At 50.7% G+C, this 24,215-nt stretch overlaps 3 protein-coding genes and 1 long non-coding RNA gene across 4 annotated transcripts in view; 2 read left to right on the top strand and 2 right to left on the bottom strand.

Annotated features, from left to right (window-relative positions):
- Positions 1-66: 66 nt before the first annotated feature.
- SFTA2 (surfactant associated 2) lies at positions 67-2,252 on the bottom strand. Its single transcript, XM_044388626.3, has 3 exons — positions 1,370-2,252; positions 1,039-1,127; positions 67-907 (listed from the first exon to the last, which is right to left on the bottom strand). Exons 1-3 carry the CDS (start codon positions 1,428-1,430, stop codon positions 821-823), a joined length of 237 nt encoding a protein of 78 aa, XP_044244561.1. The 5' UTR covers positions 1,431-2,252; the 3' UTR covers positions 67-820.
- Positions 2,253-2,894: 642 nt separating this feature from the next.
- On the bottom strand, positions 2,895-13,484 carry LOC130542234 (uncharacterized). The gene is made up of 3 exons (XR_008956651.1): positions 13,338-13,484; positions 12,214-12,353; positions 2,895-3,026 (listed from the first exon to the last, which is right to left on the bottom strand). It is a non-coding gene; the product is annotated as an uncharacterized LOC130542234 (long non-coding RNA).
- Positions 10,758-22,613, top strand: MUCL3 (mucin like 3). Its single transcript, XM_057304951.1, has 3 exons — positions 10,758-10,875; positions 16,992-19,342; positions 19,851-22,613. The coding sequence occupies exons 1-3, from the start codon at positions 10,794-10,796 to the stop codon at positions 19,995-19,997; spliced, it is 2,580 nt and encodes an 859-aa protein (XP_057160934.1). The 5' UTR covers positions 10,758-10,793; the 3' UTR covers positions 19,998-22,613.
- A 765-nt stretch (positions 22,614-23,378) lies between these two features.
- MUC21 (mucin 21, cell surface associated) overlaps positions 23,379-24,215 on the top strand; it is a 63,227-nt gene continuing 62,390 nt past the window's right edge. The window contains 1 exon segment of the mRNA XM_048225755.1: positions 23,379-23,393. Within this exon segment, the coding sequence (XP_048081712.1) occupies positions 23,379-23,393 (15 nt within the window).

Raw genomic sequence — 24,215 nt, 5'->3', positions numbered from 1 at the left:
CTTGGACGCAAGTGCGGGCCTGTGGGACTGAATGTTCTCATATCCGGTACAAGCTCTGCTCCCCCTCCTCCTTCCCACCCGCCCTCCTTGCCAGGCTGGCTATCCCTTCACAGGTGGAACCTCTCCTCTCCCACCGGGGCTGCCTCCCACCGCCACCTCCTACCCTAACTGACCTGTGTGGGGCCCTGGGTCAGGGGCCCACGTCTGGAGACTGTTCTGTCCACATTTCTCTCTGGGCTCCTGCCCTCCCAGCCCCAAAGCTGAAACAGAGACGAAATGAAAATCTTGTTTAAGTCAAGGCATTCGTCTGGTGTTGGACCTGTCTGCTGCTAATGGACCTCGAGCGAGTGACTTACCCTCGGTGAGCCTCAGTCCTCAACTGTAAAATTGGATAATGACACCTATTATGCTACATTCAAGATTGCTGCAAGCATCAAAATGGGAAAGCATTGAGCCTGGAACAAAGTGAGAATTCATACAGGCTTCTTTGCTTTATTCCCAGGCGTTATGAAGATCTCAGCTTGAAGTGTTCTGTTCACGCGCATGCGTACGGGAGTGTGGTGCGTGTGTCCCCAAACAGTTAATGCCCCAGATTCTTTCTAGGTCTTTCACACTGGTGTTGAGGGAGAGGGTGTCCGTCCCAGAATCCCTCTGCTTAATAAGAGAGAGAGTCAGAGACTTTGGTGTCCAATTCCATTTTCCTGCTGGCCCTCTGCTCATGAACCCACAAAGACAAGTCATTGAATTCAGCACATCCACCACCACTCAGCAGGGTTGGGCGTCCTTGGTGGGCCAAGGCGGGGACACAGGTTTACTGTTCTCAGACTTTGCAGATGACATGCTGTGGGGATCCCGCATGATGGAGGGTGACATTGGTCCCTGATGGGAGGTGGAGGAGGAGGCAGAGCTGGGGGAGAGAAAGGGTTAGAAGGGTGTCAGATGGCTCTCACTCATCCCTTGGAGATGACCAGACCCCACACTGAGTCAGAAACACACTTCGAGGTCACGCAGCCCTTCTTTCCCCTCCCAAAGAATCACCTTCTCGAGCAGTTCCAGGAAGTTGGAATCATAGGAGAAATTTGCTAGAAAGGAATCCTTCAGCTTCAGCTGCAAAGTCATTCCTGGCCCTGGGGATCCAAAAACAGAGCTTAGGGCCCAGTAATTAGGGCCATATTCCCTCAGACACAGGTACCCCCCTCCCCAGCACCCCTTCCTCCCAGTTCCTCTTCCCTGACAATGTCTTCCCAGACCCTATCGATGCAGGGTTTCAGCCCCAGACTGAGAGCTCAGGACTGGCTCTGTCCCTTTCACTCTCCTCTTTGGCCTCTTCCTGCATGAGCACCCAGGCATCAAGCCCTCCAGCCCTTACCTGTTCCCTGTGAGCTGCTCAGGAGAGTCAGGAAGAGGAAGAAGGGCACCTTGGCCCTCATTGTGACCACCTTGCTTCTTGTTTCCCTGATGGACAGAAGAGATGTCTAAAGCTCTGGCTGGCCTCTCCTTAGCAGGCCTGCCTTTCTACCCTCCACTCAGTCCTTAAGCCCAGGTGTTTGGGGGAAATGGGAGAAGAAAGCTGGGTAACTGGATTTTCCAGTTTTCCCAATAAGGCTTTAAGGACCCAGGAGAGGGCCACTCACTGGGCTGTTGGGGAAAATAGGAGGTGGTTCCCTTTCCTTAGTCCTGTGTACCCCCTCCCCTATATCTGGAGACTTGAGGGGGAGGGTGCTCAGTCCTACAGAGAGGGAAGTTAAGGAGGTGTCCCTCCTTTAGGTGTCTGGGCCCCACCCAAGCCTGGGCCTCCCCTTGCTCTTTAGGGATTAATTATTAACTGCAATTAATTTCCATCATTCATGCCACCAAAGGGCTCAGGAATGTAGGCCCAAAAGGGAGGGGTAGATTAGACCAACTTTCTTTCCAAACCCAGGTGTCCTGCTCCCCCAGGCACAGTGGCTTTCTAGGTGAGAAATCTGGGTAAGGGGGAAATTTTATCTTTGAATGTTTTGTTTTCATTGTTCTAAAACAATCCTATCTACTCAGGTGGAGACACAAGTTTCATCAAATATCCCCCCACCCCTGCCTGGGTGAGGAGTCCGATGAGTGCCCTCCCCATCAACAGCTGTATACACAGGTACCCTGGACGACGAAAACAAGGACAGATATGGAGAGGGAGTTTGGAGCCCATCTAGTTTACCATCTTTCATTACACATTAGGAAACCAAGGCCCGGGGAGGGCACGTGACACACTAAGGTCACACGGTAGGTCAGTAGCAGAGAGATTAGAGCCCATCCCTCATGCCAGACACAGGGACAAGCTCAACAGATTGACACTCTGGTCACATAAAGCCCCGGACACACAAAAGCACATGCCTTCGTCTCCTATTTGCACGCCCGTGTGTTATTGCCCTCCCCCCTCAGAACACCAGTGGGGGCAGAGGGGGACGGAAGCAGTGAGACCACCGGGCAGACTCGAGGAGAGAAGCCAAAGGCAAAAGCGAGGAAATGGAGAGATGAATGGAGACACAGTCTACACCCTAAAAATAAAGTGAGGCACTCAAGGCCTCCCAGACTTGCACAGGAGAGGAGGCAGACAAGAATGGAAAGAATAAATGCGCAGAAAGATCAGCAGCCACCGGAGGTGCGAGCAGGGGCAGAAAGCAGGAACACAGAGAGAGGCTTTGGGGTATCTGAGTCTTCTTAAGAGGAGAGTGGGGGCACCCTTATGTCTTTCCCACCTGGTGCCCCCAACTCTTTCTATATAGTCATGGCTGACACTGCTGTTTGCTAGGAACAGTAGAACTGTTATTTCCTTTACTGCTTGGAACAACCCTTTGAAGTAAGTACTAGATCACTCCATTTTAGGGGTGAAGAAACGAAGGCTTAGGTCACATGACTTGCCTGAGCTTGCACAGGGTGGGCGTAGTGGACTCAGTGCAGTCTGGCTCCAGAGCTAGGTTCTGAACTTCTGCATTGCACTATTCCGGAACAAGTCATGTCTTCCCTGGTGCTCCTCTTCTCCCCTTGCCCCGGCTCTGCCAAAAGAATGGAAGGCTTTGTCGGCCACAGCCAGCTCGGTGAGAGACGGTTCGGGTGTTTACCCTGCCCTGAGGCCCCCCAAAGGTCAGATGCAGGCCCCAGGCCTTGACGTGCTCCACCTCCATCCAGCTCCCAAAATCTGCTTCCTCAAGGGACCCATGTATCCTCACCCCCAATGGTTGGACTTCTAGGAGCAAGAGGACTCTGGGATAGGACACCCTCCCTTTGAGGAAGGTCTGGGCTGGATTGACTTGGACATGGGAGATTGGTCCCAAGTCTGGGAAGAGCCTGAGGGCCAGGTAGGGGAGTCCTCAGCCTCTCTCACTCACTCTCCCCCTCACCCAGTGTTTCCCAGGATCAGGCTGGGATAGGTTAATCCCCCAGGGACACCTTGGTGACCTCTCCCTGGGGATGGAGATCCTGGAGTTGATGGAGGCCCCAATACACCTGGATCTCCTGAGACTTATAATCAGCCTCAGAGCCTTTAAAGAGCTGGGGAGATGGATCTGGAAAGACACACACCAACAGGCACCATGGATGCTGCACTGGTGCTGTTCCTGGGGCTGCAGGAACACCAACCTCGGAAGAGGGGTGTTGGGGTGAAGATGTGGGCTCTGGACCCAGGGACTCGGCCAACGCTTCTAACCCCATCACTTCATTTTTCTTCCTTTTCCAACAGCTCAGCTGAGCTCATGGGGAAACACAGTATCTGGAGGCATCCTGACTACCTCTGAGAGTCCCTCAAGCTCTCGAGATACCTCTGCCAGTCTCCCCACCACCTCTGAGGAGATCTCTGCCGGTCTCCCCACCGTCTCTGGGGAGATCAGTGCCAGTCTCCCCGCTGTCTCTGGGGAGATCTCTGCCGTTTTCTGCACCATCTCTGGGGAGATCTCTGACAGTCTCTGCACCATCTCTGGGGAGATCAGTGCCGGTCTCTGCACCATCTCTGGGGAGATCAGTGCCAGTCTCCCCGCTGTCTCTGGGGAGATCTCTGCCGGTCTCTGCACCATCTCTGGGGAGATCAGTGCCGGTCTCCCTGCAGTCTCTGGGGAGATCTCTGCCAGTCTCCCCGCCGTCTCTGGGGAGATCTCTGCCGGTGTCCCCGCCGTCTCTGGGGAGATCTCTGCCGGTCTCTGCACCATCTCTGGGGAGATCAGTGCCAGTCTCCCCGCTGTCTCTGGGGAGATCTCTGATGGTCTCTGCACCATTTCTGGGGAGATCTCTGCCGGTCTCTGCACCATCTTTGTGAGTTTCTCATCAGGTTCTTCGACTTTCAGGGGTTTTCCCGGTAGTCCTCAGACTTCAGCTACGACCATTTCTGGGAGCACTGCAGTAACAGTCTCGGTGTCGCCAGGTGATATTTCTGTTGCTCAATCCATCTCTGAAGGGCTCTTCAGCTTGTCCTGTGGCTCAGGGTGGGGGCTTCCCGAGCTTGGCCACGTGTCAGTCAACAGTTCCCCAGAACCTCACTGAAGCGGTGCCCTGGCCTTGGTGGCTATAAAAAGCCCCCCTTCTGCTTTTCAATTTACAAAATTTTTCTCTTGTAGTTAGTGTCTTTTGTATCCTGCCGAAGACTTTGTTTTGCCTACGTCAAAGTCAAAAAATATTCTCCTATATATTCTTCTGGAAGCTTTATTATTTATTAATAAGCCCATGACCTATCTTCGATTAATTTCTGTGTATGGAGTGAGGTAGAGGTCGGTTCATTTTTTTGCCCTTATGCATAACCAGTTGTCCCAGAACCATTTATTTCAAAGACCCTCCCTCTCTGCCCACCATTGAATTGTGTGGGGACCTTTATCAAAGGTCACGTGAGCATATATGTGGGAGTCTATTTCTGAACTCTATTCTGTCTTCTGTGGCTATCCTTATGTCAGTGCCACAGTACTTAATGACCGCAGTTTTGTACCAAGTTTCAAGACCTGGTAGGATAAGTCTTCTACTTTTGTTTTTGCCTTAAGATTTCTTGGACACTCTCAGTCTTCATTTTCATAGAGTCAGTTCATCAACTTATACCAATAACTTGCTAGGATTTTGACTGAGGGCACACTGGATGTAATTTCTGCTTCTGCTCTCACTTTGGTCTCTTCTGGCCATTTTCTCCCTCTGCCCTTCTAGGCTCTGTCTCCCGCACAGCAGCCCCTGAAACCGCTCCCACTGTGCCTGGCCCTCCACACCCCGCATGGCCATCTCAGGAGTTCCCACTCCCGTAATGGCTAGCGCGGCCACCACGTGCCCTGAGCTTAGCCTCCAGACCAGTGAAGTGCTCTTGTTTGCATTGGGTCCTTTACCAGTAAGATGTTCGTTGGGCCCATTCTCTCTTATTCTTTGGCAGTCAGCCCTGGCTCTTGGAGAGGAATGTAGGAACAGGCATTAGTGCCTGCTCTCAACTGGGTTTTGAGTATGTCTGAGGATGTCCACCAATAGTGGAATATTAGAATAATAATTTAAGAATATTCTTAAAGGGGTTTTGGTGCTCCCTCGAGCTTCTGGTCACCCCAACATCAGATGTCTGTTACCTGACTGTTTCCTTAAAAAGTTTCCAACTTCCTTCCTCATGGCCTGATCTGTCTTTCTGGTGCAAGAAGCATCCCCTCCAAGGATCCTGTTCCCCCTCCTCCCTCTGTTTCCTCTTTTCCCCTCTCCATTCCCAGCAGGGGAGGCCTGGGCAGCCTCCCCCAGGTAGCTGAGGGCAGGAAATGAGGGGAGGGAAGACAGGACAACAGGGTGGTGGGAAGGACTGGGGTTCAGAGGAGGGAGAGAGGCCTGCCTGGGCATCCTCATAGCAGACAAAATGCAGACTGAGAGAGACATAGACAACAGAGCCGGAGCACTGGAGGAAGGTTCAGAAAGACAGAAAGATGTATATGTCAGTGAGGAGTTCAGAGACCGACAGACATACGTCCACAGGTGTTGGGAAGAGGTGGCTGCGGCTTGGATGAAAGCCCTTAAAAAACCCCTCCATGGAGACTCTGTTGTCAAGAGGATAGGAGAGAACACCACAGAGTGGTGTGGTCTTCGAGCTGCACAGACATCAGAGTCACAGAAGGAAAGATGGAAAGCCAGGGAGGGCAGTGGGGAGCTGGGGGCTGAGGTCCCACCTGCCTTGATCACTGTTCCTCTCTGCTTCTCAGGCCCAAAGCCTCAGGAGAAGACCTCTGTCTGGGACTGGGCCATCGTGCTGATCACTGTCACTGTGGTGGCAGCAGTGGTCAGCCTACTGTATGCTATCAAGAAAGTGAGTGAAGCTGTGGCCCAAATATGTGGGTCCCCAAGGCCAGTGGGGCTGGGACCCAGCATTCCAGGACTCTGAGAAGAACAGGGGCTTCAGAGAGGAGGATGACAGCCTGCTACTCTTAGGGAGAGGTGAGGTGGAAAAGGAAAACTTGGCTAGGTGGCTGAAACACTGACCAGGCAGGGCTGGGGACTTGGGGCTACTGGAAGAGAGGCTGGGGAGGGCTGGAGGCTGACCAGCCCAGGAAGACACTCAATTTAGCTCTAGGTAGTGAAGAGCTGTCTGCTCTGTGGATCACATTACCCTGGGTGTTGAATTCTAGCTCTACCATTATAGCTGTGTGACCTTGTACAAGTTACATAACCTCTCTGTGCTCCAGATTTCTCAATAATAATAACTGATACTTAAATAGCATTTATTATATGCCAGGGGCTATCTGTACATACATACCCATGTACCTGTGATATAGGTAATGTTATTACCCCTCATTTTATAGATGAGGTGTAGCCCGCATTTGATAAATGAATGCTGGATAAAATGAGAACGATAGCATCCGTTTCAAAGGGCTGTTGGAGAATGAAGCGAGCTATACATATGAAGGACTTAGGTGCTTGGCATTAGTAAGTGCTCAATACATTACTCTTATTGATCATTATTATTGTTTTGCTTGAAAAGGAATGCTGAGAATCTGAGTTGTCAAAAAGAGGCAGCAGTCCATGGGGAGAGTTGAGGGCTGGACAGAAGGTTCCTGGGGCCCTCAGTTAACCCAGTCTATCCATCCTCCATCTCACGGGCCTGTCAGTTCCAGAAGGAAATGAGTGTGGAGTGTGGTTATGGTTCTGTGAGCTCTTACAGCTGCCACCAGGAGGAGCAGCCAGTGCTACCCTGTCAAGTGAAGGGGCGGGGCCAGGATAGCTGAGTATCCCTCCCCCTTGGGCCTTCCTTCTTCCTCTCCAAAATAGACTCATTCCCAGACTCAGCTTCCCATTCAGCTAGCTGGGGCCATTTCCTACAGTAGACTCCTGGGGCTCCTGGCCCATCCAGGTCTCCTCCACCAACATTGTAAGGGGAAGTCCGTGTCAGTCACCAAGTGGGAGGCCAGGATTCCAGTCCCGGTTCTGCCACCAGCCTGCCGTCCGGCACCTCATTTCTCTGATGCAGTTTTCTCATCTGCAGAAGGAAGGACCAGAGCTGCATGGTCTAGAGGGCTCCTCCAGCCTTCATGGAATCTAGGCCTGGACGGTTGGAACCTTTGCCCCTCACCCTTTCTTCCATCCCACCCTCTTCCTCAGAGAAGCTCATTAGCTAAGGACACGTTGGGCCTCCCACGTTCAGATGGGTGATTCTCCCTTCACAGCTCCTTTCATATGGAGCCCCTTTGGGCTGGCTCTTCACCCCCCCGAGACCCCCAATTCTCTCACTCAGTTTCTCCTCACAGGCGAGGAACCCTGCTCTGTGATGCCCCCTTAGACCACTCTGAGTGGATGAAGGACACAATTCTTGCTAAATAAAACACTAACCCCTCCACTCATCTCCTAGCCACCTCATATTTGTCAAGGCACGCGGGCTTGCCATCGGGCACGCACTGGTTGAATCGGGTCTCCTGTGTATCAGGTGTGTGACCTTGGGCAAGTCACTTCCCTAATTGGAGGTTGTTTATTCTCATCAGTAAAAATGAGGCTGACATTGCTGACCTCATAGGTTAGAACAAAGTAAGGTGCTTAGGACATTCTTCGGTACACAATAAATGCTCAAACATTAGAAGCTGGTAGGTTGTTTTGACCGACCCCTCAGCCTCTAGCTCAGACATAACAGCCTCTACTCACACTAAGAAATCTCCTTGAGCTTCTACTAACCCCCAGTCCCTCTAACCCAGATGTCCTGATCCCCCGGGGCAAGTTGTGGCTGAAAGAGAAGGGAGGGTGTGTATTCGTCCAGCCAAACCGAGACTGTCAATCTCAGCACTACTGACACACTGCGCTGGAGCGTCCTTTGTTGGGGGGCCCGTCCCAGGCACTCCGTGTCACATGGGGCAGCGTCTCTGGCCTCTAGCCACTAGATGCTAGCAGCACATCCTCCAAGTTGCGACAGGACTATCTCCAGACTTTGCCACGTATTCGTTGGGGGAGTAAAACTGTCCCTTTCTTTTGAGAACCACTTTCCTAGAGGCCTGGGTCCTTTGGGGAAAGGGTGAGGCTGGGGACTAGTAGAAAAGGGGGTTGTCAGTCACGCTGAGTCCAGATGGAGTCGCAGTGGAGGACCTGCTGCTGCCTTCGTCCCCCCTCTTGCAGGCGCACTGCCTGGAAGGCAGGCCGCCCAGCTCTGACGAGTCGGTCTTTGGCCAGACTCCACGGAGACTCACCAATCTCCCATTAATCGCATTAATGAGCAGTTGGCCTGTCCTCCTCTTCTCACTCATTCCAGCCCTGCCTCGGGCTTAGGGACAAGCCACACCAAGAGATGCGAGACATTCCTGCAAGTTGGTACAGCCACTCTGGAAAACAGTGTGGAGGTCCCTTAAAAAGTTAAAAATCGAGCTACCCTATGATCTAGCCATTGCACTACTGGGTGTTTACCCCAAAGATACAGACGTAGTGAAGAGAAGGGCCATATGCACCCCAATGTTCATAGCAACAATGTCCACAATAGCTAAATCGTGGAAGGAGCCGAGATGCCCTTCAACAGATGACTGGATTAAGAAGTTGTGGTCCATATATACAATGGAATATTACTCAGCTATCAGAAAGAACGAGTTCTCAACATTTGCTACAACATGGACGGCACTGGAGGAGATAATGCTAAGTGAAATAAGTCAAGCAGAGAAAGACAACTATCATATGATTTCTCTCATCTATGGAACATAAGAACTAGGATGATCGGTAGGGGAAGAAAGGGATAAAGAAAGGGGGGGTAATCAGAAGGGGGAATGAAGCATGAGAGACTATGGACTCTGAGAAACAAACTGAGGGCCTCAGAGGGGAGGGGGGTGGGGGAATGGGATAGGCCGGTGATGGGTAGTAAGGAGGGCACGTATTGCATGGTGCACTGGGTGTTATACGCAACTAATGAATCATCGAGCTTTACATCGGAAACGGGGGATGTACTGTATGGTGACTAACATAATATAATAAAAAATCATTAAAAAAAAAAAAAGAGAGATGCGAGACATTCCCATGTCCAGTCCGCTGGTCCTCCCATGAGCCCCACTGCCCTGAGGCCCCGGCTTCTTGTCCTTGAGACCTCAACCTTCTCCACTCCCTCTGCCCACGCTACTTCCCGCAGAAATGCACTGGGTGGTCCAGGCACCCACTCCATATAGCCGAGTAGTAAGTGCTTACTGACTGTCTACTGTGTTCCAGGAACTGTCTCAGGTGACGTGGAAGCAGCAGAGGTCAAGGCAAAGACTTCTACAGGGCGCTTACTTTCCATGAGAGGAGACCCACTGCGAGCAAATCAGGTGAGTCACAGCGAGGTGGTGACTTGGACACCTGGACTCGTGGCTTTCTCTCTCCTTGACTTCGGTAGTTTGACCCCCACTGCAACTCCAGCCGCAGACACTGTCATTTGGGAGTTCAGTGAATGAATTTTGACAATCTTCTGAACTAATGTTTGCTCTAGGCAAGGAATCAGGAGAAAGGAAAGATAGAGACTCCAGGAGATCTAGAAATGAGATGTCTGCCTTTCTATATAGGGGTAGATGGGGGCTTGGAGGCAAAGAGATGGCCGCTGGGCTGATATGGGAGAGGAGGGGAGGGGTGGGCTGAAGGCAGAGCCCCTGTCTACCAAGCATCCCCACCGAAGAAGAACCTCAGCCTCTGTGTCCTGTCTGCATCCCTGGTGAGGTCTGTGACGTCAGGTCCTGAGCTTCTGTATCTGTCTTGTCACTTGTCTCTGTCACTGCTCCACTGTCTCCACATCTTGTTGTGTCATCTCTGAACATCTGGAAGCACCTGTCTGTGCAGTAGTGGGCCATGTGAGGGTTTTCCTCTTCTTTGCTCTTTCACCTGGTACTCATGGACGGCTCCACCCAGGGCAAAAAGAGTGACCATGTGTGACTAAGGGGTGTGGAAAGCAGGGCTGACGTGAGAGGGGCAGGAAGGCAAATGTGAAACTGGGGAAGAACCAGAATTTGAATCTCTTCCCAGAACCTGAGGACCCAATCATCCTCCTCTCTGCTCCACCCATCAGAGCTCAATCCTTCTAGAGTCCAGCCATTTGTTCTCTACCTCCCCAGAGCTCTGGAGGCCACCGCCACCCAGTCCCCACTCCCTCTGCTGGGGCTGGGTCAGGAGTCTACCCCCTCTGTGTTCCTTTTCTCAGATCCCACCCATTCGGCAGGCACCCAGGTGCCTGGCCCATGACACAGCAGCTGCGGTCTCCTGTTATCAAGGTACCACTGTGGGGTGGAGCCGTTCCATTTGCTTAAGGTTTAGGCCTGAGGGGCCCCAGCCCCCCTGACGTCAAATATGGACCCATATAAGCTGAGGGGACCCCAGCCCATGGCCCCAGGCAGCTGTCCGACTCCGACATGGCCCAGCCAGCCCACTGCATCCACTCCAGCTTTGGCCTCCAGTGCTGCCTCCTCGTCCTTCTAGCTTCCTGGGAGGCAGGTAAGATGCCCTCGGGGGCTAAGGGGTCACCACAACACAGGGAGACAGAAGACAGACAGGGATTGTTTCTTAGCACTATGGGGTTGAATGACCAATCAAAGAAATGAACAGCAGGTGAACGTGTGATGGGAAGGGCTGTGGGCACAAGGTTGTTGCAAAAACTGCCTAGGATATTCACGCTCATGTCTGCTGGCAATGGCAGGTAGGAGATGAAATCCAGCCTGTGCTTTGCTTCTCAAGACAGAGCCACCCAGAGCGGGGCTTCTTCCAGTTTACACGAGGACACTGTACAGGCTGGCATAGGAGAGGGGACCTGACGTTCGCGGAGATCTGCTATGTGCAAGGAACTCACAGGTGCTCACAATTCTTCATCTCATTTTATCTCCTCAAATCCCCTGAAGTGGTTAAAAATATCCCACTTTATAGTGAGGCGAGTGTGACCCAGAGAGGTAAAGGGACTTGTGCACAGTCGTGCAGCTAGAGGGTAGCAAACAGAGATTCGGACACCCCACACTGCCTGCTTCCCTCCGGACGCACGGGGTGCATTTCTCTCCCAAAAGCCCTGTCCTATGCTGACTTTGGTTCTACTCTGCTATGTGGCCCATTTAGCGAGTCTGGACTTCCCCACGCCTGGCCAGCGCCAACAGATGATGCCTACTGAGCACCTGCTATGTGCTGGCATTGTTCTAGGCACTTCACCCACGTTTACTTATTTAACCCTCACAGCAACTCGGTAAGGTATGTGTGTTTTTGTCCCCCCCCCCCCCCCGGCCGTGTTATAGTTGGGAAACGTCCCAGGGCTTCAGTGAGAAAATGTATATGGAAAAGTTTAATGAGCAAAACAGAACTTACAAGTTAAAGGGAAATCACCAAATTCGTTCACTTAGTTAAGAAAGTTCTGTGGCTGACCCCAGGGGGTAGAGAGGCCAACCAAAGGGGCAGTGTGGAGGGGACCCGGGTGATTTGAAGGAGGGTCTTCATAAGGCAGACACACACACACAGATTCAGGAGGCCTCTCTCTGTGCTGGCTAGGGTTACCCACGGCAACGACAACGATGATTGCAAACCGGGGCCCAGAAAGCTGTGAGTCTGGATGCCCCAGACAGTATTCGGGGCAGGGCGGGTAGAAGCTGCTTCTTCTAATAACGTTTGACTGAGGGTGATATTGGGGGAAGTTTCTCCTCCCTGAGCTCAGGTCACGCGGGGGTCAGAAGGGATGGGGCGAGGGGACCAAGTGTATGGTGGGTGGTAGGGGCAGGGCTGAGGAATCTCCAAGCTGCCTCTGCTAGGTCTCGGCAGTGCGTTCTGTTCGTGCCCCAGTGATGGCCTTCCGCTTACCTCAGGGGTCTGGGGACAGAGGCACCAGAGCCACTGTCAGCCTCCCAATCTCCAGTCTCTTCTCTCCGCCTTCCTGTCAGCTGCTGTCCCACCTGCTGCCCTCCACCACCTTCTTTGTGCGGCTGCCCAGGAAGAGGAATCTGTAGGTACAGAGCAGAAGGGCAAGAGTCACGAATCAACGCCACACACATTCGCTTTTCAGGGAGATTTGCTCTAGGACACAAACAGGTGCAGGGCAGACTTGAGATCCAAATTCTAGAACAAGGACACCCCGAGCTCTGTGTGTGCTGTCTGGGGAGATGGCCGTTAGGACTTACTGGCCGGGAGGGCGGGGAGGGCTGAGGGAAGGCCCAGGGCAGTGGACACTCAGACCCTGCAGAGAGCAAGTGAAGGACAGGTGGACAGGGCCTGAGACAGGGATAAGGTTGGGATGGGGTCAGGCCGGGGCTGGAATGTGGGTCCTGCTGGGCACATGACTATGTCCAGCAGGGAGTGAGGCCAGGGTAGGGAGGGAAGAATGATCACTGGGGTGGGTGAAGACCTTCAGCCCACAGTGCTGGCCCTTCTCCCCCATCATTAGTCCACAGGACTAGTCAACACCCAGACTCGGATAACTGGATCCTAGAAACCCAGAGTCTGTGTCATGCAGCCATAGAACCAGAGGTGCCGAAACTAGATTAAATTATCTCTCAGGGGAGCACAAGCGGGCCTGGGGTCCTGGAGAGAATCTAAAAAGGATGTTTTCCTATAATAAATGTTATAGGATTTAATTTCTATGACAGAAATAATATATCCTCATTATAGAAACTGGAAAATGGAAAAAATGAGAAAGAAAAATAAAATCGCTCCTAATACTCCCCAGTTACCCACCCAGGCAACATTCGAGTGTATTTCTCTTTAGTCTTTTTACCCTGAGTTTTAGGTCACATATTGAGCTTATGTTCTGTAGACATTTCAAGCATTTACCCATATTAACACAAACAGAGTAAGCCATTTTCTAGGGGCAGGAACACCAGATATGCTCTTTTGGGTGAGGCTGCTCTGACAGAGACCCTGTATCATGAGTCACCTAGCAGGATGTCCACCTTCTTTTCAAACAAGAGAATGGAACAGATTGAACAGACCTTTGGAACTGCACACAGTTTTGATGTTGTGGGATCTGTTTCCATTCTTTAATCCAGGCTGGGCATCCACCTCCAGTGCCTCGTGCCAAAGCCAGATTTTCCTCTCTGCCTATCAGTGACAGAAAAAGTTACTTTCAGGCCATTATTGTAGTCAGTGAAATGAATATCTCATGGTGAACACTTCCTAGGGAACTGAAACTGCTATCAACAGTAGACTGACTGGGGAGAAGAGATGGACATCTCATGGCCAGTGTGGGGGGGAGGGGGGTGTTAGTCACTGATTTGCCTCATGGCTGAACTCAGAATCAAGGAATTCTTTGAGCTTTGACTCCAGATTTTATAACTGATGGTTCCGTAATTGTGTGCTGTAGGTTTGGAATTCTAAGACCTAGTTATCTGAGTCTAGTTATTGATGATGTGGCCCCTGGGGTTAAATGACAGCCAGTATCCCAGAACTGGTGTGCTGCAGGACTTTTTTTAACACCTCAGGGCCTCGGGGCACCTGGGTGGTTCAGTCGGTGAGGCATCTGCCTTCGGCTCAGGTCGTGATCTCAGGGTCCTGGGACGGAGCCCCACGTCAGGCTCCCTGCTCTAAAAAGTCCCTGATTAAAAGTCAGGCTGCTTTTCTCTCTCCCTCTGCTGCTCCCTCTGCTTGTGCTCTCTCTTTCTCTCTCTCAAATAAATTAACAAAATCTTTTAAACAAAACACATCTCAGGGTCTCAATTATTTCACGGTCAGAAAGTACCCTTCGGTTTCCCAGCCTTTGGAGGTCACAGTTATGTTTGCTTTTTTACTTAATGTGCGTAGGAAAGGGTGCCGGCACTGTTTCTGAAGGGCCTTCCTCAGTCTTAAAATATTCTGTCAATCACCTACTCACCACATGTGTAAAGCGCTTCCTCTAGGCTGGGGACCCAGCAATGCATGAAGCAAACGAAACTCCCCGCCATCGTGGGAAGTATTCATCGCGCACTAGAGAATGACGAGTGTCATGCTGATACAACACAGCGGGCGGAGGTGGCCCAGGAAGAGGTGGTCAAGGCAGGCCTCAGAGGTACACGGACTAGGTGGGTCAGGAGCTGCCGCAGGCCACGGGCTCAGGCTCCGCTTACCGCCAGGGGCGCAGGGCAAAGTATGAGACTGTTTCAAAGACCACAATTTGGATTCAACAAACTCTTTGAAGAACCTTCTTTGCTCGAGCTGGTGCAGCTGACGTCATTGCTGCTTACAGCTGGGGATGTGCAGCTTCCGAACACGTAAGCGACCGGGCAAGGGTGCAAAGCTGGTGAGGGACGGAGCCTGAGCTCTAATCCTGTGCTCGGATTCTGTAAGGCCAGTGGAATCCGCCACGCGCTGCCGCTGCTCATTTATTCATTCCGTGTCTATTTATTCGTCCCTTATCCCATTTAAAAGCATCTGGGACAGGGATTCCTGGCCGGCTCGGTCAGTTGAGCATCTGACTCTTGATTTCAGCTCAGGTCACGATCGCAGGGTCGTGAGACGGAGCCCTGTGTCGGGCTCCGTGCTGGGTGTGGGGCCAGCTTCAAGATTCTCTCTCTCCCTCTGCCCCCCAACTTTCTCTCTAAAAAAACTTTAAAAATTAAAAAAATAAAAGCATCTGGGGTATAGTGAGAAGCCTGACTTTGCCAATTATTTAATCTCTTTGAACTTCCTTTCCTTACCTATAAAATGGTAAGATCATGTACTTGTCTCCCAGGTTTGTAGTGAAGATTAAATAAATAGACGAAGAGACAGCATTCTTCAGGGTCCCATAAATGCCGGTGTTCTTCCTTTTCCAGCGGCTGGGCTGACCTATAGTTTGTGTCATGTAGTCTTAACCAGTAGGAGCCTGGACCTGGGAACTCAGAATCTGTGTTCAAATTCTGGCTCAACCTCTTACTTGGGGAGTGTCTTTGGGGAGATTACTTAACCTCTCTGAACCTTGTTTTCTCATCTATAAAAAGGGGAAAGAGTGAATAGTTCTCAACTTCAAAGGGCTGTTGTGAGAAGTGAATGAGTTAATACATTCCTCATTATAAGACCTGCCCGTCTCACAGTAAGTGTGCAAAAAATGTTGGCCATAGCTACTGCTGTGGGATGGTGTACAAGTCACTATTCCTCCAGGGTGAAACTTGAAACTCAAGTTTCTTGGCTGTAAGATAGGGAGGCTGACAGCTTCTAAGGCACTTCTGCGGAGCTGTGAGATCAGTCATCCTAGACGAAAATCCAGAAAGTGAATGTCTGTGAGGCAACCACCTGAGCTCTTGGCCCAGAGAACATGGCCAATGAACAGCAGCTATCATTGGGGTTGCTGCTGAAGGAACCAAAGAATCGAACTAACATAGTGGAGCCTCAAAACTCAGCCCTCCTTTCTCTCCCTAACCTCGAATCCCTTCAGAGACTTGGGCTCCCCTAATACCCTTACCCCCTTCTTTCCCCACCCATATTTCTTTCAAGGAGTTCCCCAGCCCCCTACTCTTGTTGGCAGCACGGGGGGGGGGGGGGGGATTGTGGTTTTCTATGATTGGGAATGGGTCCAGGTTCTGGTTGCCGCCTTGAGCTAACAGAGACCGGAAATCTCAGTTATGTAACAACATTATCTCTCTCACTCTTCGAGATCTCTTAGCTAGGTATCAGAGACATCTCCTCTATCCCCATTGGTTGTTTTTCCATGTAATTAAGGTTCATATCTGTTCACTGATAGAGGTTTTTTCTCTCACACCCTGTCCTTAAACACGGACAGTCCCTTCCGAAATTCAGCTGCCTCATTCACTCCTCTCCGGACCCCCAGTCAGATATCTTTTTCTTTCAGGAGGGTGACTTTCATCTATCCCAGGGGGCTTTAGGTGTGTGAAGGGGTGGGGGGAAGTCAGTGGGGAACCATAAGGATTGAGTCATTTCATCTACTTCTCTGCACCCAGACCAAACTTTAACACCCAAATGAAAGTTTCCCATCTCCCTCCTCTATCCACCTTCCATTCCTCTTCTTACCTCTCTCTCATTCATCATCTTCATCTACTTATTAATCCCTATGGGAAGTTCTGCCAGAAATCCTACCTCAGTCTCTCACACAGTTACATTTGGGATGGAGCTGGAATGTTATGGAAAGATGGAGATTCTGATATTTGCTCCCTTTCCTCTCAGCTCTGTCATGGAAAGGGAACTCCATTCCATAAGTATATAAACTCTAAAGGAGCATTTGTGGAGTAAAATGCCAGTCAATATCTGATCGCAAAATCTTATGATTTGATAGGCAGGGCAGGAGGGAGAGGTTGACAGGCACACAAATAACTGTAATGTCAAGTTGAAGGTAACAGGAAAGGGTATTAACAAATAATTTTTGGAGCACTGAGATGAAGCTAGATCTTATCTGCTTGGAAGGATCTGGAAAGATGCCATAAAGCCGGAAAGGTCTGAAACTGAGAACTGAAGAATAGAGGTGGAAAAGAGGTAAGGTGGCATTCTTGCTGGAGGCACAGCCTGAACAAAGGTCCAGAGACTAGAGGAGAGAGTGGGGATTATATATTACAGTATTCTGAGCATATTGGCTGGGGAGATATATCTAGGGTAATAAAGGGATCCTTAGAGACAGAGGTGGGCAGAGAAGCAAGGAAGAACTTAATGGAAGTTTCTTATTTGCTTCTCTTCCTTCACAGGTGCTGTCACATTTCAAGAATTTCAGAAAACTCATGATTCCCCAGCATCTGATCATTTGTTCGCTCCTAATTCAGGCCTTGTTTATAGTACACCCTCTGACCGTACTGCTCTTCATTCAGGCCACAACCCTCTAGACCTCAGTAAATCTACAGAAACCCAAAAGGTAAAACGTCATTGCAATAATACACAGCATATCCTGACGACTTACAAACCTATACGTAATTCCCCAAACTCTACAAGTCATCATGAAGTTCCTTCTACTTCTAGAAAAAACCGCAGCAATCAAGGAAAAGACCCAAATGTCCAGAATGGAGGCTCTCTTGACCCTACTGACTCTACTAACACACATAAAGGACTGTCTGATGCAAAATCTCCAATCCCAACAACCAAGAACAAAAGAGCTTGCACTAAGCCCAACACAAACAAAACAGGTACAGGAAACCAACATAAAACTGTAACATCTTCAAGAAACATCAACATTAAAAGCGCTACTTCACACAAGACCCTAAGTCCTGTCCACAACTTGGTCAGTCCAGAGAGCAATAAAATGCCTACATCGTCCTCAGGCAGAAGCAAAACAGCCACAAAGGTATCACATGAGGCTACAAGAACCCCAGAAAGGTCAAAAAGAGCTGAAGATCATAATATAGTTGCTGGTTCCAGAACTACAGTTGCCTCAGGCAAGACTGTGATGCATACTAGAGAACACATAAACAGGACCACATCAGTCATCGAAAAGACCACACTAATGCCAGCAACACTTAGAGTACACAGACATAGGACCACATTAGCTCATATAAATATCACAAGAACACTAGAAAACCCACCGGAAGATGGAAAACGGGTCAAATTGCCTTATAAGAAGAACCCAGGAGTTTCAGGACAGTCTACAAAACATGAAGAGACTAAATCAACCGATAAGATGACCACAACAACCCAAGAAAAGTCCAAGAAACACGGACAGAACAGCACTCTGTCCAACAGGAGGACCACGAGAGCCCCAGAAGGTTCCAAGGACTATGGAGGGAAGACCACAGGAGCCCCAGGAGTTTCCAAGGACCATGGAGGGAAGACCACAGGAGCCCCAGAAGTTTCCAAGGACCATGGGGGGAAGACCACAGGAGCCCTAGAAGGGTCCAAGGACAATGGGGAGAAGACCACCCTAGACAATGGGAAGATCACAGGAGCCCCAGAAGGGTCCAAGGACCATGGGGGAATGACCACAGGAGCCCCAGAAGGGTCCAAGGACCATGGGGAGAAGACCACAGGAGCCCTAGAAGGATCCAAGGACCATAGGGAGAAGACCACCCCAGCCAATGGGAAGATCACAGGAGCCCCAGAAGGGTCCAAAGACCAAGGGGGGAAGACCACAGGAGCCCTAGAAGGGTCCAAGGACCATGGGGAGAAGACCACCCTAGACAATGGGAAGATCACAGGAGCCCCAGAAGGGTCCAAGGACCATGGGGGAATGACCACAGGAGCCCTAGCAGGGTCCAAGGACCATGGGGAGAAGACCACAGGAGCCCTAGAAGGGTCCAAGGACCATAGGGGGAAGACCACAGGAGCCCTAGAAGGATCCAAGGACCATGGGGAGAAGACCACCCTAGCCAATGGGAAGATCACAGGAGCCCCAGAAGGGTCCAAAGACCATGGGGGGAAGACCACAGGAGCCCTAGAAGGGTCCAAGGACCATGGGGAGAAGACCACCCTAGACAATGGGAAGATCACAGGAGCCCCAGAAAGGTCCAAGGACCATGGGAGAATGACCACAGGAGCCCTAGAAGGGTCCAAGGACCATAGGGGGAAGACCACAGGAGCCCTAGAAGGATCCAAGGACCATGGGGAGAAGACCACCCTAGCCAATGGGAAGACCACAGGATCCCTAGAAGGGTCCAAGGACCATGGGGAGAAGACCACCCTAGCCAATGGGAAGACCACCGGAGCCCCAGAAGGGTCCAAGGACCATGGGGAAAAGACCACAGGAGCCCTAGAAGGGTCCAAGGACCATGGGGAGAAGACCACAGGAGCCAATGAGAAGATTACACAAACTTCAGCCAAATCTACAAAACGTGGCAAATCTGTCACTAATACCTCTCCTGATCCAAATAAAACTGATGTTACCTATGAGGTGCCATCTTTTACACTCACTAAATCTCACATGGAGCTGAGTTTTACCAGGGCAAAGACCCCAGGCAACAAAAGCCATCCATATCAGAACAAAGATGGCTCACAGAGAGGTCTTCATGCTGGAGGAATGAGAGACAATGATTCGTTTCCTGCATGGGCCATAGTTATTGTGGTCCTGGTGGCTGTGATTCTCTTCCTGATGTTCCTTGGCCTTATCTTTTTGGTAAGGGAGAGGGACGCTACAGGGGAGCAAATGCATGAGATAGGGAGTTGACAAGAGATTACAGATCTGAACCAGAGGGGGTAATTAGCTCAGAAAAAGAAGCATGGTAGTGGGAAGGGGGATGGTAATAAAGGGGTAGTGGTGGTGAAGACTATGGGGAAAGACAATGATGCATGGGGCATGAACAATGGCACTGGACAGAAGTCTGAGGCTGAGAAAAAAGGATGTAGGATAGGGAAAAATTGGAGGTTGGAGAAAGAATCTGGGATGTGAGAATATGGGGTATTAGGATAGGGAAAACTGGACAGCGGTGGGAAGTAGAGGTGAGGTCTGGGACTTAGTGCATGGGATCTGGGGCTGGAATAAGGATCAAGGTTTGGAAGGAATCTTGGGAAAGGAGGAAGCTAAAGGTCTAGGGTCAGAAAGAATAGAATCAAAGGATTATGGGTGTTGAGGAAATCAAATGGCGTAGCTGATGAAACCCATTCCTCCTTTCTCCTAATCACAGATCTCCTATATGACGAAAACACGCCATGCACTGATCCAGAACAAGGAGGACAATGACCCAGAGGATGATGGGGGCCCTAACTCCTACCCAGTCCACCTGATGCAGCAGCAGACCCTCGGCATGGGCCAGATCGCTTCCCCACGGTGATCCTTTAGAAAGTGCCCAGCTCTTCTATGCCCTTAGTAAGACGAGGGACTAGCCTCACAATTCATATGTCCTGGACTCCAGGAAGGGCAAGGTACTGAGGGTTAACAGCATTAACCCTTCATCTGCTGGGTTCTTATTGAAACTGGTCTAAGGAGGAGATGATGAGTAAGAAGGATGTGAGATACAAAAGAAAGAATGAATAGTATAAGCATGTGTTCTCTGTAGAAGATGACGGTCTCAGAATGAAAAGATGTTTGACGGACATATGGGGTGGGCACCAATACTGGACACTGAATCTTGGGAGGAGGAGCCTGGCTAAAGGAAGTTTGGGGGCCTTAGAAGCCAATGCCCCAGATCTGACTGTAAGCTGGGTTTCAGGACCAATCTATAATATTTCTATCTATTACTTAGACTTTGTGTGTAAGCAGGCTTGTCTTTGAGTTCCCAGGACACTTGTCCCCCTCCTTTTTAAAATGGAAAAGTAGGATCTGAGAATAAAAGAGCACTTATTTCCTTCACTGTCTCTACACCTGGGAGAAAGGAAAATTCCAGAAAAGATCATAAATATCTCTCATCCAGATGGTTCTTCCCTCATCCTCCCGAATCCTTTCATTTTTCTAAATGTCTACAGTAGGCATCCTGTTGGTTTGGCTTGCTGGGTTGTGGGTGGCATGCAGGGAGGGATTTTTGTTTGGCCTGCAGTGTTACCCATTCATCCCCATCAGGCCTTCCCTGATGGTGTTCCCCACTCATCATTTATTTTCCTGTCTGTTCTACCAAAAGCCAATCTGGGCTTTTTCCTGGAGGAGTCACTCGCCTTCTCTATTGCCCCCATTCTCTCTCTCCTCACACTTTCACTCCAGATTCTGATTTTCCTCCTTGTAGGCATCTCATATGGATTTTCTCTCCAACTTATTAAAGCCCTTTTACCTATTACTGATTTGGCAGAGGGGGAAAGAGTAGACAGATAATAGTCTTTTTATAATAAAGTATAAAATATGTGTAAAGTAAGAACATCATAATTACTGGACTCTCAGTTGGGAGAAGTCCTGGCTGGTGTTCCTGACTCTGGCCGTGACCTTACAGATGACCTTCATCAGGAGTGGCTAGAGAATAGGAATTCTTTGGAGGGTCGTGGAGAGGAGCTGGAATTTCTATTGCTCTTAAGATGAGTCACTCTTGAGTTCCTGCTGGGCTCATTTGCATGGTGACAAAAAAAGGAGAAAATGTATTAATAAGCAAGTATTTCTAAGCACCTTTTATAAATTCTGTTGAGGATTATAAAGAAGTGTAAGACGTAGTTGCCACCTGAGACACCAATATAGGAAAATTAAAATTAAATACGTAATTCAATAAGAGTTATCACAAGGCAGTACCACACAGAATAAAACAGGACTCTAATGAATTAAACCTAATATTTATGGGCAACTACTACATTCCAAATTGATGTTAGGACACTAGCCCTGCTCTAAAACCATTCCATGCCCAAATGTCAGTCCCAGCAGAACCACCGCCCATCATCCACATAGCCTGGGCTCTCACTCTTAACACAGGAGGCTCAGCAACTTCCCTGAGCAGAAAGACACTTCCGTTGACACAGGCCTTCCAACTTGAACTTCATCTGGAATCAAAAAGCAGTCACTGTTTGCTTCTTTGGGCCTTGCCATTTGCAGGAAGCTGGAAGTCTACCATGGACAGTAGTCCTAATGCAGACACGCATGTCACTGAGTTATCTGCCAGGGTCCACTCCAGGCTGGGTGGGCCCTCCGGCCTCAGGATCTTTCGGAATCTCCCACCAGAGTTCTGCTCTGCTAAAGGCAGGATTGTAGCTTGGATCCCAGAATGGTGGCGTGCCAGATGTTAGAGGGACCCCAGAGTTAGGCCCCTGGAAAGAGACTTGAGGCAGAGAGGGACACAGGGGTTCCGGAAGAGGGCTGGGGTGCTTGAGAAAGAAAGGACAAGGATGTCAGGTTTTGAGTCATCTGGACAGATGGCGACTCGGCAGGTGGCAGCTGCCAGGACAGGAGTGTCACTCTTTCTCAGGAGAAAAGAAGATACTGCCTATCCCTGGTCTCTAACCATTGAATTTCTCCAGCCTGGACCCTAATTTAAAAAACAAAACCAAACCAAGCAAGAACACCTCTGCGCACCCCCACCCCCAGGGGAGTGCGAAACACCCAATGTGATAAGGCGCCCAAATGGAGCACTGGGGGTCAGGGGTATATATTCCGCGAGTGTAGAAGGCTCTCCAAACGCAGTAGGGACTATGGACCCCAGCACAGAGGCTGATCGTCTCCTTTCCCACTTCTCTCCTCCCCTCCTAATGCCCACTTTGAAATCTAGGGGGAAATTCTCTGACGAGCTCCAGGGATGGGCTCTTATTAGAGAAAATTACATAAAAAGCGGCAAGGAGGGAACGGCTCCTTCCTCACAAGCTTAACCACGCCCCCCCGGGCACCCCCAGGAGAGATCCGTGCCCAAGACCTCTAGAGCCGAGGTGGGCGCCAGGTGCGAGGGCAGAGGGGTGAGCCCGGGTAAGGCCGGCCAGTATCATGGGTGAGGGACAGGGGACCAGAGCAGCGGAGACTCTGGGGTCCCTGAGCATGGGGCCCTCCCTTCCTCCCTCTAGGCTCCACCTGCCGCGAGGTTCCTGTATCTCGCTCGGTAACTGAGCGGATCAGGGGTTCACAGCCGGCACCCCCCCCCCCCCGCCCTCACCCCCACCCCAAGGCGCCGCTTCTGCCCCAGCACCCGGCAGGTCGCCGCGGACGACACTCAGCCACCTGCAAACTGCGAGCCCGCCTGCGGTTCGAGCCCCGCACAGCCCCCGGCTCGCGTGCAGTTCTTCGGCCACGTTTCCTGTGCTAAGCGCTTCCTTCCACCCGCACACCCTCCGCAATAAAACGAAAGTTTGCGCTGTGCTTGCTTTCACGTCACGTACTTCAATCCTCTGCTAACTGCGCGTTCTTTCTTATTACGCTTGTTTGACAGATGGCAAAACCGAGACTCAGAGAAGTACCATGTTCAAACCCGCACAGCTCCTGGGAACAGTTTTTCTCCCAATCCAACTTCACTTTGCTCCTTAGTGTGACTTAGCATGACCTGGATGGGTGGGAGGTTACTACCACCCAAGGAACGTAGTATAATTGAGGTTTGTGCAAGAAAGCGTCCAGCTCCTTCTTGCGGAGTCCAGGTCTCCTGTACAGCCCCTTGGACTTCCCAGAGTTTTGTTCTTCCGGCCCCACAGGGCTGGGTCTGTCCTGACAGCCTCTGTCACCTTCTGAGACTCATTCACTGGCCGCATGGTCACAGTGTTCCGCCCTCCCTCCCAATACCCAGGCCCCTCGCAGCTGACTGTACCAGCGCACCCGGTCCTGCACAATGAGTGCTGGTATGGTAAGAAGATTCAACGATTTGGGACCCAGTCACCCCCATTTTTTTCCTTTCTGCCTCCTACAAAGGCCTCTGCTCCAGAAATGAGACATCCCCAGAGAAAACAGGTTTTTGCTGACTTTTGTCCCCAAGGGTGGGTCTACTTTCCTGTGACAGGTTTGATCCCCTTGTTCTCTCTCCCTTCCTGTGCCACAGATGCCCCTCCCTGGAGAGGGAGGGCCCGGAAATCATGGCTCCCCCACACGCCCTGCCCACAGCAATGGCCAAGTGAGACAGGAAAGGGCTCCGGGCATATTGTGGAGTAAGCGTTGGAACCCAGAGTCTAGCTGTTTCAGTCCCTGGCTCCTACTACCATGGAACGTACCCCAGCTGATCTTACTCGTCCCACAACCCTGGCCCTAGCAAGCTTTTGAAACTTCATGTCCCAGTGAGACTCCAGGCATCAACTCGTCCCCGGCAGTCCGCCTCTGCTATAGAACCCAGGCATTCTAGGTAACAACTTCCAATGTGGATTGTTTCAAGAGGAGGAGAAGAAAATTATCGCCTGCCTCCTGCGTCCTGCTGTGGCTTCTCTTTGGAATCCTGGGACTTGGTAAATGAATTTCCTATCAATCACAGAGGACATGGAGGCCATAAAAAGTCAAGAGGAGACAAGGGTCTCTGTCCCAAACACTCCTTGCATATTCTCATTCTTTTTCTGGAAGCAAAGACGATAAACTTCTTTTTGCCCGTTTCTGTGAGAGTCAGCACTGACCCTAGCCCCCACTGACCATGACGGTGGCCCTCACATTCTTCACCTTGCAGCAAATCCACCCTTTTCGTCTC

Source organism: Ursus arctos, unplaced genomic scaffold (genome assembly GCF_023065955.2).
Source record: "Ursus arctos isolate Adak ecotype North America unplaced genomic scaffold, UrsArc2.0 scaffold_31, whole genome shotgun sequence".
Lineage (NCBI taxonomy): Eukaryota > Metazoa > Chordata > Mammalia > Carnivora > Ursidae > Ursus > Ursus arctos.
The sequence above is the reverse complement of the archived record's forward strand: the minus strand, read 5'-3'. Positions and strand labels throughout refer to the sequence as shown.

Excerpts from the sequence above, each read along its gene's own strand:
- SFTA2 (XM_044388626.3), bottom strand. The coding sequence starts at position 1,430 with ATGAGGGCCAAGGTGCCCTTCTTCCTCTTCCTGACTCTCCTGAGCAGC. Across the intron at positions 1,128-1,369 it reads GAGCAGCTCACAGGGAACAG|GGCCAGGAATGACTTTGCAG; the intron begins GTAAGGGCTGGA and ends TTGGATCCCCAG. Across the intron at positions 908-1,038 it reads TCCTGGAACTGCTCGAGAAG|CTCTGCCTCCTCCTCCACCT; the intron begins GTGATTCTTTGG and ends TCTCTCCCCCAG.
- MUCL3 (XM_057304951.1), top strand. The coding sequence starts at position 10,794 with ATGGCCCAGCCAGCCCACTGCATCCACTCCAGCTTTGGCCTCCAGTGC. Across the intron at positions 10,876-16,991 it reads TCTAGCTTCCTGGGAGGCAG|GTGCTGTCACATTTCAAGAA; the intron begins GTAAGATGCCCT and ends CTTCCTTCACAG. Across the intron at positions 19,343-19,850 it reads TCCTTGGCCTTATCTTTTTG|ATCTCCTATATGACGAAAAC; the intron begins GTAAGGGAGAGG and ends TCCTAATCACAG.